This window comes from Hippocampus bargibanti, linkage group LG04 (genome assembly GCF_051943395.1).
Source record: "Hippocampus bargibanti isolate YZ-2025 linkage group LG04, ASM5194339v1, whole genome shotgun sequence".
Lineage (NCBI taxonomy): Eukaryota > Metazoa > Chordata > Actinopteri > Syngnathiformes > Syngnathidae > Hippocampus > Hippocampus bargibanti.
In genome coordinates, this window is record NC_142737.1 from 26,426,674 (window position 1) to 26,447,871 (window position 21,198).

The 21,198-nt window shown below is 42.1% G+C and overlaps 1 protein-coding gene across 2 annotated transcripts; it reads right to left on the reverse strand.

Moving 5' to 3' along the window:
* Nucleotides 1-6,549: 6,549 nt before the first annotated feature.
* vamp8 (vesicle-associated membrane protein 8 (endobrevin)) lies at nucleotides 6,550-20,864 on the reverse strand. 2 transcript variants are annotated; one of them, XM_088994931.1, is made up of 3 exons: nucleotides 20,774-20,864; nucleotides 8,251-8,418; nucleotides 6,550-7,401 (listed from the first exon to the last, which is right to left on the reverse strand). In XM_088994931.1, exons 2-3 carry the CDS (start codon nucleotides 8,374-8,376, stop codon nucleotides 7,216-7,218), a joined length of 312 nt encoding a protein of 103 aa, XP_088851057.1. In that variant the 5' UTR covers nucleotides 8,377-8,418; nucleotides 20,774-20,864; the 3' UTR covers nucleotides 6,550-7,215. The 2 variants fall into 2 exon arrangements, with proteins under 2 accessions (XP_088851057.1, XP_088851056.1); XM_088994930.1 differs by lacking the exon at nucleotides 20,774-20,864 and adding an exon at nucleotides 15,898-16,101.
* Nucleotides 20,865-21,198: the final 334 nt, after the last annotated feature.

Below are 21,198 nucleotides of genomic sequence, written 5' to 3' on the forward strand. Positions count from 1 at the left end.
GGAAGAGTGTTGCATGACATTTAGGAAGGAGGTAAGACAAGCACTGAGTGGGCAAGAGGTCCATCCAGATGATTGGCAAACTACAGCGAACATAATCAGAGACACAGGTCGGAAAGTACTTGGTGTATCGAGTGGAAGAAAGGTAGATAAGGAGACTTGTTGGTGTAATGTGGAGGTTCAGGAGTGTATACAGAGAAAGAGGTTAGCAAAGAAGAAGTGGGACACAGAGGACGGACGAGAGTAGACGGCAGTACAAGGAGATGTAGCGCACGGTAAAATTAAAGGTGGCAAAGGCCAAACAAGAGGCCTATGATGACTTGTATGTTCGGCTGGACAGCAAGGAAGGCGAGACAGAGAGACAAAGATGGTAAGGACCTGCAGCAGGTTCGGGTGATTATAGGCATATGTATTTTTTTGGTATCATATCTCCTGAATATGGATGGAACACAATCTCAGCTTGTATAAACAGAAAAATGCGGTGGAGAATCATATACATGTACTTGATATGGAATACAACACTTTCACATGAACCGTATCCATGGCATGGAGGGTATTATTGTTTGGTTTATACCTGTTTTATTGTCACAGTGCATGATGGTGAGGTGAAAAGGATCTTTCTCAGCTTGAATAGCCAAAAGATGATTTTCCCATGACCAGTGGGGTGTGCTGATACAGGCTAGGTTAAAAACTAGCAGAAAAAGAAAAACACCCATAGAATGTGTGCAAAACGTTGAGCAGTTGGATGATGGAATTGTCTGATAATATTAAATTGTCAGTATTTTCTGATTGTCATCCTACTGAAGCGCAGCAGCCGCTGACTTGGATAATTTCCTTTTGACTTTTCCCTTCAGGGGTCGCCACAGTGACTCAGTGTCCTCCAGCTAACCCGATTTTGTGCATCCTCTTCTCTCAAACCAGCTACCTTCATGTCCTCTTTGACAACATCCATAAACCTCCTCTGATGTCTTCCTTTCGGTCTCCTGCCTGGCAGTTCAAGGCTCAGCATCCTTCTTCCGATATAGTCTCTCTCTCTCTCCTCTGGACATGTCCAAACCATCTCAGTCTGGCCTCTCTAACTTTCTCTCCAAAGCCTCTAATTAATTAATTAATAGCAGTTGTCCCTCTGATAAACTCATTCCTGAGCCTATCCAACCTGGTCACTCCCAAAGAAAACCTCAACATCTTCATCTACCTCCATCTCTGCTTCCTGTCTTTTCTTCAGTGGAACTGTCACCAGACCAAACATCATGGCTAGTCTCACCACCGTTTTATACACCTTTCCTTTCATCCTAGCTGAAACCCTTCTATCACACATCACACCTGACATTTTTCATCAGCCGCTCCAGCCTGCATGGACATGCTTCTTCACCTCTTTTTCATCATGAGACTTGCACTAGGGTTCTGTCCCACATTCGAAAAACATGCACGGCAAGAGATGCACATTTCACGGTAAGATCAGAGCATTGTCATCAAATGGTGAGTATAGTTTTTGCTTTTTTGAATGTTGCTGTGCCGATGACCATTTTGTGTTTGGGAGCCTTTTACTGAGCGAGTTGCTTGTTCTGTAGCCACAAAGGGACATAAGTCTTCTTGTGCCGGTCCCAAGCCCGGATAAATACAGAGGGTTGTGTCAGAATCAGAATCATCTTTATTGCCAAGTATGTAGAACACACAAGGAATTTGTTTCCGGTAGAACACGCTGCACTAGTATCGTTGTAAAAAAAAAACTGCTAAGTGGCACTATACAGTTCCATTTTGGCTACTGTTGAAAGAGTTCAAAGAGTTAATGGCTTGGGGGAAGAAGCTGTTTAAATGTCTGGTGGATTTGGTGCGCATGGATCGGTAGCGCCTGCCTGAGGGGAGTAGCTGGAAAAGGTGGTGGGCAGGGTGCGGAGGGTCCAGTAGGATTTTCCGCGCCCTAGTTTGGATTCTTGCAGTGTGCAAGTCCTCGAGAGTGGGTAGGGCGGTGCCAATGATTTTTCCACCGTCCTAACTGTCCGTTGAAGTCGGATTTTGTCCATTTTTGTGGCGGCCCCGAACCAAACGGTGATGGAAGAACACAGGATGGATTCGATGACAGCCGTGTAGAAATGTTGCAGCACCTCCTGTGGCAGGCCATGCTTCTTTAGCAGCCTCAGGAAGTACATTCTCTGTTGGGCCTTTTTCAGAATAGAGTTGGTGTTGACCTCCCACTTCATGTCCTGGGAGACTGTGATTCCCAGGAACTTGAAGGTCTCAACGGTTGACACAAGGCAGTTGGATAGTGTGAGGGGTAGCTGTGGTGATGGATGTTTCCTGAAGTCCACGATCATCTCAACTGTCTTGAGCGTGTTCAGCTCCAGGTTGTGACGGCTGCACCAGAGCTCCAGCTGCTCCACTTGTTGTCGGTACGCAGACTCGTCGCCGTCTTCGATGAGACCGTGGTGTCATCTGCGAACTTTATGAATTTGACAGCTGGGTGCGTCGAGGTGCAGTCGTTCGTGTAGAGAGAGAAGAGCAATGGAGAGAGGACGCATCCCTGCGGGGCTCCAGTGCTCGTGGTTCGTGTTGTGGATGATATATTTCCCAGTCTGACCTGTTGTGTCCGTCCTGTCAGGAAGCTGAGGGTCCACTGGCAGATCGTGGGGGACACACCAAGCTGGAGAAGTTTGGGGATGAGGAGTTCTGGGATGATGGTATTGAACGCAGAGCTGTAGTCCACAAACAGGATCCTTGCGTAGGTTCCTGTGTTGTCGAGGTGGTCGAGGATGTGGTGCAGTCCGATGTTGACTGCATCCTCCACAGACCTGTTTGCCCGGTAGGCAAACTGAAGAGGATCTAGCAGAGGTCCGGTGATGTTCTTTAGGTGGTTCAGCACGAGGCGTTCAAAGGACTTCATGACCACAGACGTCAGAGCAACAGGTCTATAGTCGTTCAATCCCGAGGGTGCTGGTTTCTTTGGAACTGGGACGATAGTAGACTGTTTGAAGCAGGATGGGACTTCACACTGCTCCAGGGATCTGTTGAAGATTTGTGTGAAGACCGGAGCCAGCTGGTCAGCGCAGACTCTCAGGCAGGATGGGGACTCTCTGTCAGGTCCTGCAGCTTTCTTGATCTTCTGCTGCTTGAAGAGCCGTCTAACGTCCAGTTCGTGGATCTGTAGAGCAGAGGGCGGAGATACGGTAGTTTCTGGTAATGGTGGGCAGACCAGGGAAATGGGGGTGTCCTTTTCAAATCGGCAGAAGTATGTATTTAACTCATCAGCCATACCATTGTTGTAAAATGCTTGGGGGGAAGGTAAACGATAATTTGTTATTGCTTTCAGGCCATTCCACACCGATGCAGAGTCGTTAGCGGAGAACTGTTTGTTAAGCCTCTCCGTATAACTTTTCTTTGCGATGTTAATTTCCTTCGTCAGCCTGTTTCGGGCGAGTTTGTAAACTGCTCGATCGCCGCTTTTAAATGTGGATTCTTTCTCTTTCCTAAGCTGCCTGAGTTTGGGAGTGAACCATGGCTTGTTGTTGTTGAATGAGCGGAAGGACTTTGTTGGTACACACATGTCCTCACAGAAACTGATGTATAATGTTACAGTGTCTGTGTATTCATCCAATGTGCCCGTTGAAGTTTCAAAGACGCTCCAATCAGTGAAGTCTAAGCATTCTTGTAGCGATAACTTTGCTTCATCTGTCCATGTTTTAACTGTCTTGACTACCGGTTTTACACATTTGAGTTTGTTTGTATGTGGGAATTAAGTGGATTAAATAGTGGTCAGAAAGACCCAATGCTGCATGCGCAACAGACCGGTATGCGCCTTTGAGTGCTGTGTAACAATGATCTAGAATGTTTTCTCCTCTGGTGAAACAGTCAATATGCTGCTTATATTTGGGAAGTTCACGGTTTAAACGTGTTTGATTAAAATCGGCCAAAATGATCAGGAGTGATTCTGGATATTTTAGTTCGAGATGGTTTACATGGTCCGCTAGCGTTTGTATACATGCGTTAGCATTAGCTTGTGGCGCGATGTACACGGCAACGAGAATAAAGGAAGCGAACTCACGTGGCGAGTAGAATGGCTTGCAGTTGAGAGACAGCGATTCCAAACCGGGGCTGCAGTGTGCGTCGAGCATCGTGACATCGGTGCACCATTCTTCGTTGATGTAGAAGCATAGTCCACCGCCTTTGGATTTAAAGAGTTTGATGGTTCTCTTTATTTGTAAGTAGGTTCTTTGTCAGATCTCCCAGGCAGGTGACGCCCAGAGCTTGATCGTGGCGTGGATTTGAGCAAGTCGTGCCGTGATGTCCGTCCGACGCCCGGCGTGGGCCGGGCGTGAGTGCGAGATGAGACTGATATGATTCTGCCCCGTGGTTCGCCCCAATCTCTCTGTCCCACGACAGCTCCTTTTATACAATTTTCAAGCGTGTGCTATGCATCAGGGTGAGACGCACATCAAGGAGATCAAGGAATTGAAAGACATGAAAGGGTTGAAAGGCGCACTTCAAAATCATACACACGTGTGACGCCACAGGGCTTCCCTCCTGGATCCGAAGTCGGTGAAAGCGATGAAGGAAAAAGAAATAAAAACAAAAGTCATTCTGCGACATGGTGAGCCCAGGCAAGATGACGGTTACCGGGCATGGCAGGCGTCGGTGGGGAGGTTAAGGAAGAGGTTTTGTGGTGCCTGAAGTCGTTGTACGGGAGCACGGCAAAGAGTGCTCTACGACTGCCAGTTTGAGTCGATCGATGGAAACTTTCCTCGCGGCCGTCGAGTCGATGCCGGACGGTCTTCTCACCGTGAGTTGTTCGGCTGGGATCGGTCAAGTCAGAGAATCGATAAGGGATTGTGAGGACGAAGGAGCGTGGGGTTGGTCATGCTGCTGGGCACGGACAAAGAGTTTGATGGTTCTCTTTATTTGTAAGTAGGTTCGTTGTCAGATCTCCCAGGCAGGTGACGCGTAGAGCTTGATCGTGGCGTGGAGTTGAGCAAGTCGTGCCGTGATGTCCGTCCGACGCCCGGCGTGAGTCCGAGATTAGACTGATATGATTCTGCCCCGTGGTTCGCCCCAATCTCTCTGTCCCGCGACAGCTCCTTTTATACAATTTTCAAGCGTGTGCTATGCGTCAGGGTGAGACGCACATCAAGGAGATCAAGGAATTGAAAGACATGAAAGGGTTGAAAGGCGCACTTCAAAATCATACACACGTGTGACGCCACAGATTTCCCCGATTGCTCCGTGTCACGGTCGGCCCGAAGGAGACGGAATCCGGGTAGGTGTAGCGCGGAATCCGGGTGGCGGTCACTGAGCCAAGTCTCAGTGAAGCACAGTGCAGCAGAGCGGGCAAACGGTCTTTGTGAGAAGCAGAAGTTCGTCCATCTTGTTTGGTAGTGAGCGTAGATTAGCGGTGGATCGATGGGAGCGGCGTTCGAAATCCACGCTGCCGTAGCTTGACGAGCACACTGGCTCGCTTCCCCCTCCTACGCCGGCGTCTCAAAGCTCCGTATAGAGCTGCTACGCCGCTCGCGAGCAGCCCCGAAAAACCTTGTAGATTTTGGTGTGTCGGTGAAAATAGTCCAAGAGTGGATTCCCCAATGCTCAGTAGTGTCAGGAAGGGCATCCGACGTAAAAGCTAGGCCAAAAAAAACATGCGGAGCAAACCTCTAAAGATGGAGGACACTGATTTGCTGTGGCGACCCCGTCAAGGGAAAAGCCCAAAGGAAAAGAAGAAGACTTGATTTTGAGTTTTACTGTTTTTGTGATTTCTACTGTCTTTGTATCTTATTGTTTTGCAGATCATTTTTTCTGCGTGTACAGCACTTTGTAAACAGCAGTAGTTGTTCTAACATGCTCTATGAATACAGCTGAGTTGAGTTGCTGCTGAGACCCTAATTTTGAGCGTCTGAGCGTTACAGTGTCAAGAGGCAGTTTTATCTGACTTTTCAACTAACTTACATCGGAAACATACAATGGGGGGAAAAAGAGAAACATTTTCTTTTAAAAGCATCTATGAAATCTTTATTTTCTTCAAAATATATGTGCCCAATGGTCTGAAACAAATGCCCACTGCATAATTGATTTAAAAAGCCAACTAACAGCATAATGCATTTCATAAACACCCCAAAATCACATAGAGTACTGCCATTCTGATAAAGCTGAAAGACTGTCATACATATATAATGTACACACAAATGGAAACATTTGTACTATATACATTTAAACTTAATTTAATTGACCTTTGAAATAATGGTGCAGTGGTGTGGCTTGTTTTACTTTGACGTCATTAAGCTCAAATACAAATGGATGCTGGTGAAGCATAAGAAGAGCAGACGAAGCCACAAAACCTAAATATTTGAGCCTCCCGGTCGGTCAATTGATACATTGAACCAAGTTTGGCGCAGTTAGGTGTCGTGATGTGGAAGTCTGTATGGTTGAGTGCAAACCTGTTTTTCACTTGTTAGAAGGCAAAGAAACAAAACGGGAGCCACTATGAAGGAGTGATGTGCAAATACGTACAACAACATTGAGGACACAAATGGGCGCAAAAAGGCTTATGACACTGCAAAGAGTCAAAGCACGAGTTTACAATTCTGTTTGTGCCAAAATGAATAAATAAACCTCTGCAGAAAAGTAAGAACAGTTAGAGAGTTCAAGACTGTGATGTAATATTTCCAAAAGCAGAATTGTCCAATCATGCCTTTGACCTACCGACCAGAGGAGCGAGCCCCAATAATAAAAAAAGTGATATTGACTCTACAGTTTTTAAGACACAAATTAAATTGACACAATTGATGAATGTCTGGCTTCCAAACCATCAAATTGTAACATTTTGGACAAACTTAAAATATTCTACTCTTTGTTGACAGTGACCTGCAGTAATATATCTTCAATCAACCAACACCTATAACAAAGGCAAAGGACTCCCAATGGTGTTTCTATTCACGTGATGGCCGAAGCTCGTTCAGCCTGAAAAATGTGTGCTCGAAACCGAATCAACCACCACACTTCAACATATGAGAAAGGATTACAGCTGAAGAGTCAACGTCCGTAACACCAAAAATCATGAGAGAAAAAAAAACCAAATCACATAAAAACGCAAAGTCACAAAAAAAAAACTAAACGCAATTTCAACAGACAGCAAGCAATGTGGTTAACAAGCCCTATCAATTTGCAGCTGTGCAACAGCAATGCGCTCAATGATTAAATAATATCATATGTACAATGACTTCATGAAGTGTGTTTTTATGGGCTGGACGTGGGTTCAATAATCGGTGGCACAGGGGCACTGACGGGGATAACACCAGTGGCCAGGAGGATGATGATGAGCACAATGATGAGGACGATGACCACGATGACCACGACGATCTTGACATTTTTCCAGCAGTAGGAGCGAACCACTTTCTGAGAAGTGTGCTTGAAGTGCTTTGCCTGGATGAAAAGGAGAGGACACCGGTCGGCACATCAAACGCCTCATGCTGTGACGTTGTCGCCAAACTAGAGGAGGTCATCTTTAACTCATTCACTGCCAGACAATGTGCAAAAATGTGTCCATTCCAGTGCCATGGTTTTTTGTCATTTTGACTGAAATTGCAGGACCCAGATAATATTGAGTTTTAGGACTACATAAACATTCAATACAACATTAAACGCTCTTCTTTCATTAAAAAAAAGGTTATTTTAAGCTTACTTGGTTGTAGAGTTATCTGCATTGAAAGTGGGGATGGCTGTACAAAAGGTAAATGCTGCCCCCTTGTGGAAGGGAAAAACATTGCCAGAGGTCTGACCGAAGCTTCAAATAGATCCCCTCCCGCAAGGAGAAAAAAAAAACAACAACAAATTCAGGAATGGCGGTCCACGTCATGCTTTTCAAAAAGAATTAATTCCCAAGTTATATGGTTCTGGAGTTATCTGAGCTTGAAATTGGAGCGGCTGTACAAAAGGCAAATGCTGCCTCCTCGTGGGAGGGAAAATATTGCCAAAGGTCTGACCAGTGCGTTATCGGCACCCCCGCAATAAAAACCAAAACCCAAACACATTTGGGGGTGGCGCTCCACGTTATGCTTTTCAATTCCCAAATCAATTTGGGAATGGCAGTGAATGAGTTAAACTGATAGCATGGAAGATTAACACAATTAAACCAAGAAAGTGCAGTGATGAGTGATGAGTCTGTTGACTCGTTCTTCAGGTATCATTGATAAGAATCACTGACGTCACTGGCGTCTTTATTTGTGAATAGCAAAATTAGCCCTTGAAATCACAAAGGTTAAAAGAACTAACCCCATCTTGCAGATCCTCCGATTTGCCCATGAGGTCATCCAGTCTCTCCCCCCTGGCCAGGATTCGGTCCACATTCTGCGTCATTATCTTTTTGACGCCATCAACTTCACTCCTTAAGGACGCCATTTTATCCAAGGACTCTGGTGTTGAAATCTCATCTCCTCGCTCCTATGCACAGACAAGTAAAAAAAATTGTTATACAACCCGAAATCAAATTAAAACTGGACAAACATGTTTGAGGTGAATTCTCACAATACTTAGCAGATCAATCTGCCATCAACAGATTGCGTGGATATGACCTTAACTCAGAGAGAGCGATATCTTTCAATCTGTCCAACAAGAATGGGGGAATTTGAAGTAGCTTGTGAAAGTATTCTGCACCCTTATACTGAAGACACATTTCAGGCTTCAAACAAAGGTATAAAGTTGGATTTTTAATTTTTTTGGGGTGTTGAACTGGGACTCGCAAGAGGTTTATGGCACACTTCATACTTTTATGGATTTCTTCAGGAAATTGATTTCTTCTTTCCACTCTTCCATAAGTAGCAGCCCTCAATCTTGTTTGAATATTGGTTTGCGGCCTTCCTTTGTCAAGTTTGCTGTCCTTGCTGCGCTCACCTGGGTTTTCTCTCGGTACTTGAGCTGCCTCCCACATTCCAAATGCATGCATGTTACTTAATCCAAGCCTTTCATTCATTCTTGGGTGTGAATGTGAAGTTGACTTGTTATTTGTCCTTTATATGCTCAGTGATAAGCTTGTGGTGGAAGGTGGAGGATTTTAAGTACTTGGGGTCAACTGTCCAGAGCAATGGAGAGTGTGGAAAAGAGGTGAAGAAGCGTGTCCAGGCAGGCTGGAGCGGCTGGAGAAAAATGTCAGGTGTGATGTGTGATAGAAGGGTTTCAGCTAGGATGAAAGGAAATGTGTATAAAACAGTGGTGAGACCAGCCATGATGTTTGCACTGGAGACAGTGCCACTGAAGAAAAGACAGGAAGCAGAGCTCGAGGTAGCAGAGATGAAGATGTTGAGATTTTCTTTGGGAGTGACCAGGTTGGATCACCTGAATGAGTTTATCAGAGGGACAACTCATATTAGAGGCTTTGGAGAGAAAGTTAGAGAGGCCAGGCTGAGATGGTTTGGACATGTCCAGAAGAGAGAGTGTGTCTACTGGAAGAAGGATGCTGAGCCTTGGACTGCCAGGCAGGAGACAGAGAGGAAGACCAGGGAGGAGGTTTATGGATGTTGTCAAAGAGGACATCAAAGGTAGCTAGTGTGAGAGAAGAGGATGCACAAAACCAGGTTAGATCAGGGGTCGGCAACCTTTACGACTCAAAGAGCCATTTGGACCCATTTCCCACAGAAAAGAAAACACTGGGAGCCACAAAATCCTTTTGACATTTAAAATGAAGACAACAATGCATCTTTTCATCATCGTTTTTTATCTTTATATATGCATAAACAAACTATAGTGTGTTGCATTTATGTATCAATGAACTGTTACAGAGAAGCGAAATTACATTTCTGCACGCAACAAAAACATTTTAAACTCCGAAAAAAAGACGTCGGGTTGAAGATTACTTTCAAATATAATACTTTATATATTCTACGTCTGTGAACGGCTTCCCGTGCCTGACTATTTCCTGAGCGGCCACAAAACTATAGCATATGTAGCTGAATTTGTAGATTTCATTCACTTCATAAAATGATTTTTGCTCTGATCAGTCTTCTGCATCAGTTCCGAAACGGCTCTTTTTCTCTCATCTCCATCCGGATATTTTTGAGCAAAGGCTGTGTGTTTGTTCTGGAAATGTCTTGCGACATTTGACTTTTTGTTGTTTGCTAACTTCTCATTACATATTAAAGGACAACCGACGTCTCCGGACAAGTTGTGTCCATAATTTGTAAAATGGCTTCAAATGACTTCTACTGGACGTATTTTAATAAGATTCCACCGCATATACCTATATTTTACGTTTTAAGACTCGCGCTGAACATTCAGGAAGTCTTGTTTTTGAGTTGGTGACGAGTCCTCACGTGATGTCAGAAAAGGACCGCCTCCTGACTGTAAAAAAGACGCATTGTAGGGTCTTTCCATCACATCAATGTATGTACTGTTTTTTTGAAACCCTTGTGTTACATCCAAAAGCCGCCAGCAGAGTGAGTCCAAGCTCCATGCAAGGAATGTATCAGCCTGTGGAAACGGGCTGATTCATTCCTCACAGGAGCTGGTTGCCATTTTTCTGCTTCTTTTGTGGGACGTTACATTGCAGTCCAGATGCCTCAAAATGACACAGAAGGACTTATTTAATCGATGGCAAACATGTATGCTTTCCTCTTCAGAACTATTTGTATCATATTCATAACGGGATGTGTAACAAGAAAGCATATTATCCGAATCTGAAGCCATTATTTTTATTCTCCAGCAATGCAAGACGTCTTGGTGTGGGGTCACGAACTGGGGCGTGACTTTCTGAAAATGCCCAATTCGCAGCTCAATTTTTTTTTGCAGATTTTGGACACTAAGTCATTTTTATTGGTGTTTTGCATTTGACTAAAAATATCATACTGCGTCTTTTAGATGCTATAAAACGTTTTTCTGATGTCAGTTAAAAAATAAAAAAGTGACGTCGGTTGCCCTTTAAGCATACCGGTAAACCCGTCTCGTCAGCAGTGAAGGCGAACGAATCTGCCCACGTATCATTAAACGTTCTGTTTTCTTCAGACACTTTTCTTAGATTTATCCATAGTTGGCCTACCTGGGGGTCGAAAAATTCAAGAAATCGTGCCTAATTTGGCGGTTGTGACCGGATATACGTCCACTGTCGATGGTTGTGACATTTATTATGAGCGACAAAAAAAATTGAATACGTTTTATTTTGTATTATTCATAATCACCATAATCTTCAAATTTAGAATTACATTTTAAAAACGAACGAACTAAAATAATATACATTAAATTAAATACTCATTATTTATTTTCTAAAGCCGCAGGGAGCCGCAGCAGGGGAATCAAAGAGCCACATGCGGCTCCGGAGCCGCGGGTTGCCGACCCCTGGGTTAGATGGAGGACACTGACTCGCTGTCGTGACCCCTGAAGGGAAAAGCCGAAAGGAAAAGAAGAAGATACCCAGTGATAAGCTTGTACCCCGCCTATTGCCCAAAGTCATAAGAAGGAAAAGTGAGATAAAAAAGCATGAAATGGCGGACTGTATGATTTAGATGCTGTTAGAAAAACACTGGCTAAAACAATGTATAACTATTGAGGGGACTACAGACAGGGGCCTGGACAATAATCATCCGATTTTTCACCGCCAGCATTAGTCGAAATCATCGTCAAAATGTTTCCCCTTCATGCACCCTATTTATTTACAGTATTGTACATCAAGAATCTCATTTAAATAGCGCCAGTTAATGGTTCTGGCCATCTTTAACTCATAACTCATTATTACAGCTACAACCACTATAAACATGTCAATTCTGAAAACAACATTTCAAATATGAATTTTAACAGCAGAGGCTCCTATGGCAATTTCTCATTCCTACGATGACACTGTAATCTCTTTCCGGTGAACTCACACAGCCTTTTAATATCACAGCAGTATCAGAACACCGAAGGACTGACGGAAGAGGTAAAAGAACAGGAGGTTGGGTGGGCTGGCAACTAATTGAGGTTGTACCCAGACTTCTTGACTGAAGACGGCTGGGATGGTTTGAGTTTGCATGTTCTCCCTAAGCCTGCGACATCTGAACAATGGGAGGGAATGCTCGGTCAAGACAGGTGGTTTTGGTCTTTCATGCACAAATAAGGAGGACCAAAATCAGCATTTCTGGTCTCCAGTGTTTTTACACATGACACAAATTAGAAGAATCACAGTGGATGGAAATACACATAAGGATCCATTGTAGGGGTTGATGCACAACTGTGACATTAAGATGAATTAAGAGAAAACAATACTTGAGCAGCTGTCCACTCTAGTAACCGCTGCCCCTGTAACGGTTAAATTACCTATTCACCCAGCCCTGTTGTGTAATTTGGGGCCACAAAAGATTGCCTTTCACATGACATTTCCTTCCATTGCAATGCAGATGACTGTCAGATGTATGTCACATTGAGCGAAAAAGACACTCTTTCAGGCCGCTTTTATCCTGCCTGGAGGAAACCAAAACCTGGATGGCACAAAACTTCTTGAACTTCAATGAAAAGAAGACAGAAGCGATACTGTTTGGTTCCAGTGGCCCATGTAAGCGAAAGTTATGGTTCCAAGATTTACGACGTTAGAATTGGACTGATGATTGAATGCTTGTCTTTACAAACAACACTGATGTTATTAAGATGAGCATACTGTACACATTGGAGCAAACATTGAAACTCGAACGGCACATTTTTACAGCATTGAAAAACTTAAAGATTGTTTGTGCCATGTTTGTCCTCCGAGAGAAACCATGTTAAAACATAAAATATATTTCGCTCCCCCAACTTTTTCCATTTTCAAAATTTTTTGAAAAATCACTAGGGAGCCACGAGGCGGCGTTAAAGAATCAGGTCATTTGCAAGTCATTTAGCACAGAGAGGGTGCACCCATCATCCGGGCACACACCGGCTCTGTGTCGAGCGGCATTCCGTACGGGGGGAGCGCCGCTAACCATGACCAACTGTATGGCCCTGGCATCACGGTATCAGCGTGTGTAGGCAGAATTCTGATTTAGAGACATTCAGTCATAATGTCGCAGATGGTAGCCTCGCCCCATTGGCTCCTCAGCTATGCACACGCACCAAATGTCTGAACATGCGGTTCCTCTCGTACCGAGTAAGATTGCTGTCGCGACAACGCATCATCAGTAGGGTAAATGTAACTCGTCTCACGATGGACTAATCTTGCTGACCCAATGGTTTACATGATTAGGAATGTGAAGCAGATAGGCGGGTTAAAAAAATGATAACAATAATAATAAATTATTATTATTATTATATTAACCTGAGAGAGTGATGGGGGGTATAAGATAAATCCTGCTGTACAAACCCCCATTTATTAATAACGTACGATAAATGTCACTGGAGTGAACAAGATTGATTTAGCACGAATGTTTTATTTTGCGGATCTGATCAATTAATTGATCAATTGGCAAATTCTGACATACCAGACCCACCCCCCCACAAAAAAAATGCAAAACTATTGATCCAATTTGCCACATACATATATGCAGAGTTGTATAATGATGTGGATGGATGTGGCAAGATCTTACAACACAAGCCACAGCCACCAGACAGCTTTCACAGCATCGTAGGGATTTGATTGCTAAAAGATTTCAGTCAGGAGATGATGATACTAGTGCAGCGTGTTCTACATACTATAATAGTAATAGTTATAGTAATAAAGATGATTCTGATTCTGAGAAGGTTACAAATTAATTTCCAAGGCGTTAAATATCCCATTAAATGTAGTGAAGACAGAAATGATCAAATGATTTAGAATGATCTCATTTTTCAAATCTCAAAAACCCACAAATCGTCATAGGGTGAATAATTGTTTGATTCACCGTATTGCTGTTGGACTACATTCACAGTGCACGTGTGATGTCCAATTTTGAATTGTGCGGTTCACACCACATGAAAAAAAAAACATTCAATCTAATACAGCCCACATAGGGGGCACGCAAATTAGCAAAAAAAATGTGTTCAATGGAATTGAGCTGCACTGTGAACATTGTCTACGCCGAGTGGCCACTTCCCTGTGAGATATCTTGTTTGAACCATTGCGATGGGTAGGTATGGTTGCATAATTGTTAATGTCATCTTAAACCCATGTCAAAATGTAAAGAAAATAAATGAAAAGGGCCGTTTAAATGCCGATTCTAACTGAACAAGAATATATGTTGGTAAATTTATGAATCAAACCTCTGATGTACAGTTTGATATTAAGATCCATGTTAGAGAAAAAAACTGAAACGTCGAACAGTTGGAATGTGCATTCAAGAATGTAGAGAGTCAAATGAGGTTAATTTGCAAAGGTGACAAGGCATTTTAAATCCTCCTTGTGATAAGTATTGCAAAAGTATCATTAACTTTAGTTCATAATTTACACATTACTAAATATACTGAGATGGTGCATAATCTCAACAAAATTAAGTGACATGCTTCAGATGTGATACAGTTAAAGCCAGCTTTTTAGGCAGCACAGTGACAACTGCATCAGCTACTTAAATAAGTTGACATTCACAAACCATGAGACAGAGTGCCATGTTAATGCCATGTTTTTGGCATTTCCCATAATATTTATTTTTTTCCATGACTATTTTATCATAACTTCAGAATGTAATTGCGTTATGACTAATTGCACTCTTGCACTCGGCCAGTAATTGCGTTATGACTAATTGCACTCTTGCACTCGGCCAGCAACTGGTCTCGGGTGTGAATCACCTCTTGCTTCAAGTACGTGGGAAAGATTTCATATCATTCAAAACCTCATTGACAACAAAAGCCTTACAAACTTGACGGATGGATTATAAACATGCCCGGAAACGTAGTTAGTCTTTTTCAATTTGTCAATGTTGTTTCATTGCATACCACAGCATCATTCACTCATCCAAAGTATATTACATTTACATTGAAAGTGGAAACACAATAAAATGGATAGCACGTATACTATGTGGAACCACCAGATACTGGCATGTAACATATTTATCTGGCTAAGACACTTATCCGAAACAGTGTTGCAATGTGAAACATCATTCCAGACTGCAAATGCCATTCAGATTTAATCTGGATGGCACTCACTGCTAGAGGAGTGATATATGTCGGTCTATGCATTTTGGGATGATCAATTTCGACTGTTACCCAATATTTTGTGTCCTTGCATCACGCAATGAACTGCAATGTTCCACAATGGAATCATCAACAACCAATGGCAACAGGATGGCCATACTGGTCAAGTGAAAAGCATCTGATGTCGACAAATTGCTTCTTTCCCATTTGGTTTACCACGTGATGACAGTCTCTTCGATATTCTAAACGTTTCCATTGTGTTTCTAGCTACCCCAATTCACATAACATTGTCAGTTTGTCCATAATTGATGCCGTGACTTCCATATCGATCATTGATCTTCAAATTCAATAAAATCAAACGATGACAGATTGACCAGGTGGAAGCAACTCGGAGTTTTTGCTGTAGGAGAGAACTCGTGTTCAGTTTAAACTGATAAAAGTGAAGGTTCAAGTTGCTTGTGAAGCGTCCTGAGGCCCAGCTACTACCCATGAACGGGTTGAGTTCGGAACAAAAACAATTCAGTCAAAACGACAAACTCGAATTAAATATAACCTTATTCCATGTCAGAGTAATACATAAAGAAGAGAGTTGAAACTCGGGCAACGATACGAAACGATACTCAGGCCAGTCCATTTAGCACAATAAAATGGCTTGGTTCTCGACAAGGAAATGAAGAAAGGACGTGCAACATGAGCTTTGGCGGAATCATCTAGTTTATTTCACTCTTAAATTTAGAGCCGTGAACTTTGCAGCTTGTTTTAAGTAAACAAGTTAGGCCAAACACAACTTATTTTCCGTACGTAAACATAGGGACACATATAAACGACGTCAACGCCAAAAGGCAATTTGTTCACCGGAAAACTCAATCGTATGATATACCTTACCGGGTCATAGTCCATCTTGCGGCAAAAAAGACCAGCTTTTACCAAAAACAACCGCTCGATTTTCTTCAAAGCCGACACTGTTAGTATAAGCGTTTATTCTTCACCAGGAGAATTTCTAGCCGAAAGAACACTACGCTGCACCCAATCGAACTTCCTGGTTGTGTTTTTCCCCTCTCACTTCAAACTAAATTCCTTGTCCCGGGTGTCAGGTTGGCCACATCAGTCACCGACTGACACCGGCTGCTTGTGTTTGCTCGCTGTTCGTAGGGGAAAAGACACAACACGGCACGGTTTCGTATATTTATTTGCTCACCGGTCGAACAAAGTATCTAAATGATTGTATCCCAAATTCTGTTTATTTGAATATAACGTTATTTGTTGGGATTTAAGTAGCACTTCCCTGACATCAACGAAACAATACTCTGAACTGCTTACACGTTCTTACTTTTTTTCGGGAATAATATACATTTACATAGGACGCAAGTACAACAATTATTTTTATTATGATAACTTTGTTTTTCCCGTAACGTCGTCATTGGTGCGACCCGATGACCTCATGGGGGCGTTTTCACGCTTTGTTGTGACTATCGTAAGGTCAAATAAATTACAAGTTCCGTACTTTTCTTTACTTACACGAAATACAATGTGTCCTTAATAAGTATGTGCACAGAAATACGGATTTTAATATCAACAGATTTCCATTTTTATGCAAATGTTGATGTGCTTAGTGTATTTTTTTTAGAAAACCCCAACGGTGATTGCTTGGGCAGTATTTTGTAGATCCAACCAATGTCGACATAGTCCTATCGGGAAATTGATTGAGGTTAGAAACGTTCACAGATTCTGCATACAGTGCAAAATTTCCGACAACTCTAATCAGGACTTCAAGATGGCGCCGCAAGTGTCTGCCTTTCCAGCAACTCCTGTATTTTGTTTTTCTTTCTTACTTTAATCTTTCTTTCATAACTTTGCTGCTTTGAAATGTAAATTCCGCCACTGCGAGACTAATAAAGGCAAATCCACCCATCCAGTTTCATTCTTTCAGAGGTCAAACACTATATGAGGTCTTTGTTTGAGATGAGCCTAGGAGGGTTTATTATTCAAATTTCAATGTGAGTGGACATATTTTAATGAGATAAATTCACAAAAACAAGAATACGGCCATTTTAATTAAACAGCTGGAGCAAAATGGTAAATTAATTTAACAAATATGTCAAGATTATTGATTATGTAAAGGCCCAGTGGACAATAAAGCAAAAAAAAAAAGTAGTGGTGGAGTGGTGTACTTTGCCAAGAGGCAAACATTTTGACCCTGTTTGCGAATTTGATTCAGATTGAAAAATGATACAAGAAAATCTGTGGTCTCTCACAACTTTTTTTCATTGAATGTCTGACATTCATTACACCAGTTCGTGTCTCTGTATGAACTGATGTCATTCCACGTTCCGCCCAGCTGACAGCACCTGCCCAGACAAACCGGTTATACCCATTTAACAAGTTGCTGGTGGATCTCTTCACTATTGTTAATTTCCTCTAGTGACGGCAACCGCCTGCTCTGCAGTAAATAATAAATAGAAGCTAAACGTGGAAATAATGATGTGCAACATAAATATGGTGACATATCATGTACATTATCCCCATCGATACTCACAAGATGACAAAAATCACAATTGCCTGCCCAAAGATGCATTTTTGGAATCGATACACACAAATCAAAACCCTTGAGGGTTGGGACTCCAGAATTTGTAACAGTTCAAACTATTTGTCTCCAATTGATTAGTAAGCTGAAAATCCATGTCCCCTATAATACAGGATTCCTGCATGTTAATGCATGTTAAACGGTACATTTTTCAAATCCATTTGATTACATTAAAGACCAATGTTCTCAATGTCCCACTTTGTCCAAAGTTGCTACAGAAGATACAGTAATGTATCTGATTGTTCAGACTAAAAACACATTGTTTCATTGCTTTTGCTATCATCATTATGGGATGTTCCTTGTCATCTAAACTCATCCCCAAAAGTTTGCAAAAAATAAATCCACAGATCAGTGAATTCGCTGGTGGCAAATCGCAAGTACGTGGGAGTCTTTCAGTGATAATATAATCCTGTGAGGCATGTTAATGCTTGTTAAAATTGATTTTGTACATTCTTATAAGGGCTCTTTTGCTAAAAATAAGACATATGCATGAGAGTCGAGACATTCAATGTCATTTTTAGTCATTTTTACAGGTCAACCCATGCAAGTTGGTGCAGTCCCTGTCTCGATGTAAGAGTCCTACTACATATGTAAGGAGAATGCAACTCAAAAATAATTTCTCCAAATAATAACAGTGTTTGAAATAACATCTGCCCGGTGGCCCGGGGCATACAAATTTTACGTCGGGCGTACAACTTTTAAAACGTCTCGGCCCGAGTGGCCGACAACTTCTTCAAGAAAATAAAAAAAAATATATATATTTTTTTTCAAATCAAAGTTTGTTTTATTCAATAAAGCAACATCTGCAAGCAAACCGCTACAAGCCACGTGGACTTCTCTTTCTAAGATCCTTTCAAAACTTTCAAGTACACTTTAGAGCAGGGGTGGGCAAACTTTTTGACTCGCGGGCCGCATTGGGTTCTAAAATTTGACAGAGGGGCCGGGCCAGGAGCATTCGGAGGGAGTGTTTGGGCCGGAAATACTCTGAACAAGTTATGTCCATAATTTATAAAATCACTTCAAATGACTTCGACTGAGCGTATTTTACAAAGATTCCACAGCATATAGCTATAGTTTACGTTTTAAGACTTGCGCTGAATATTCATGAAGTCTTGTTTTCGAGTTGATGACGATCCCCATGTGACGTCACGTTTGGACCGCCCCTGACCGAGAAAGCGACATACAATGCATTTTGGGTACTTTGTTTGGTCTGAAAACTTCGTGTTGATCCGTGTTGATGGTGAAATTAGAAAGAAAACACATAAATAACGCGATGGTGAATCGTTGTGTGTTGCACTAAGACAACTATTTGATATTTGCTGACACAAATTCCCAGCTGACAAATCAGCCCATTTCCAATGGAGCTTGGGCGCCATCTTCTGCATTTTCTGGGTGCTACATTCGAATTGATATGGGAGGACTCCTTGAATCAATTGCAAACATTTATGCTTTCCTCTTTAGAACTATTTGAATCATATTCATAACTGGATGAGTAACAAGAAAACATCTCCGAATCTGAAGCCATTGTTTTGATTCTCGATCAAAGGCAAGACGTCTTGGCGTGCCGTCACGAACAACGGAGGTGGGACCTTCTGAAACTGACCATTTCCGGATTCATTTGAAGTCATTTTTATTTGTGTTTTTCATTTAACTAAAAATATCAGCCTGCCTGATTTGGGTATTTTAGATGCTATAAAACGTTTTTCTGATGTCAGTGGGAAACAAAAACAAAAAATGGTGCTGGTTGTTCTTTAAATGTAGTATGTACAAACCTCATAGCACAGTAAGAACACGACAACCCAATTTATTAACTGTCTTTCAAATGTGAAAAATATCCCTGATCAGTTAATAAATTTGTCTCAAGGAATATGGCGTTTACATACTATTTCGCAGATACTTGGAGGAGGAAATGGAAATACAGTAAAATCTCGTTATATCGATATCGATAGTACCGCTTATTACGATACTATTTTCATTTCCCTTGCACATTTCTAGTCTTTTTATGTATAATTATCTCTCATGAGATGAGATGAGAGATAGTACCGTTTAGTACGATTTATTACGATAATCCGGTTATTACGGTGCTCCTTTACATCCCCCGCCGGCCATTTTTGTTGTTTATATCGATATATCCGTCGCGCCATTGGTCAACTTGGTCACGTGTCTTGTTACGTGAGCCGCCATCGGTCGACTTGGTCACATGAGCCGCCATCGGTCGCGCTATTGGTCGACTTGGCCGTGTGACTTTATCACATGACACGCCATCAGTCGCGCCATTGGTCGACTTGGTCAGGTGACTTGGTTACGTGCCCAGCACCCGTGTAGCAGAGCCATTTTCATTTTCAGATGCTAGCTCGTGTGTAGCAGACGAGATTGAAGTGTTTGTGTTAAAAGGTAAAAATGGGAAGCAGAAGAAGATTGATGACTTTTTTAAATTGTATACATAATACAGTAAGATGTAAGCGTTGCAGTTTCCCTGTTGTGTTATGTACATGCCCACTGTACTGTATATGAATGCAATCGTTTTTTGCAACAATGTTTCTTGTTTTGTCTGCTGAAGCGCGATGATTTTGAAAATTATTAACATTCCATACTGTGTATTAAAGGACAGCCGATGTCACTTTTTATTCAAATGCAAATAAAAATGACTTCACGCCAAGACGTCTTGCATTGCTTGTGAATCCAAACAATGGCTTCAGATTCGGATAATATGCTTTCTTGTTACACATCCAGTTATGAATATGTTTCAAATACACTGTAGTTATGAAGATTAAAGCATACATGTTTACAATCATTAAAGAATTATATGTGCCATTTTGAGGCAACATCTCTCACCCAAAAAAAAAGGGAGCTAATGGCCAGCTCCGTTTCTTATATGGCGCTTGGCTGCCCTCTTTTGGCGGCTTTTGTTTAATGCAGTTCGGCGCAGGATCGGATATAGCGATAGTCCCGGTTATATCGATATTTTTTCGGACTCCCTTGAATATCGATATAACGAGACTTTACTGTAGATTAAAATAACATGCACTGTGATTTATCAAGATTGCGTCTGTTTTTAATACGTTTCCATCGAAGGGGCAAAGTTAAAGAAATCAACATTTATTGAAAAATGGAATCACTTTCAAAATTCAAAACATATTATTACACAACGAAATATTCAAGCTCAATAATACCTACTTGTGTTAAATTCCGCCAATTCGTAGATGGTTTGTCCTGACCGCGCGCTCAACAAACTCCTCACTGACGCCCTCGCCTTCACGCACAAACAAAACACGTGTACCGTCGCCGAGCACACAAACATAGACTACCTGCAGTTGAAATTTGCATACTCGGCACGGCAGCCAATCAGAAGCCTGCTTCTTTCTTCCGGACTTTCGCAAGCGTTATAAAGTCGTGCAATTCATATCATTTTCCAAAATAGATGCACAGAACCTCAGCCCAGAAGAAAGATTCAAAAGAAGCTAACAACATATGTGACGGTACAAAACGTAAATTTACATTAAACCGTGACTGTAAAGTGTACGTGAGACTTATGAAAGGGGCTTTGTGGCTCGTAAGAAGCAATGCAAACGTTGCATTGTGCACCGCAATGACAATCGACT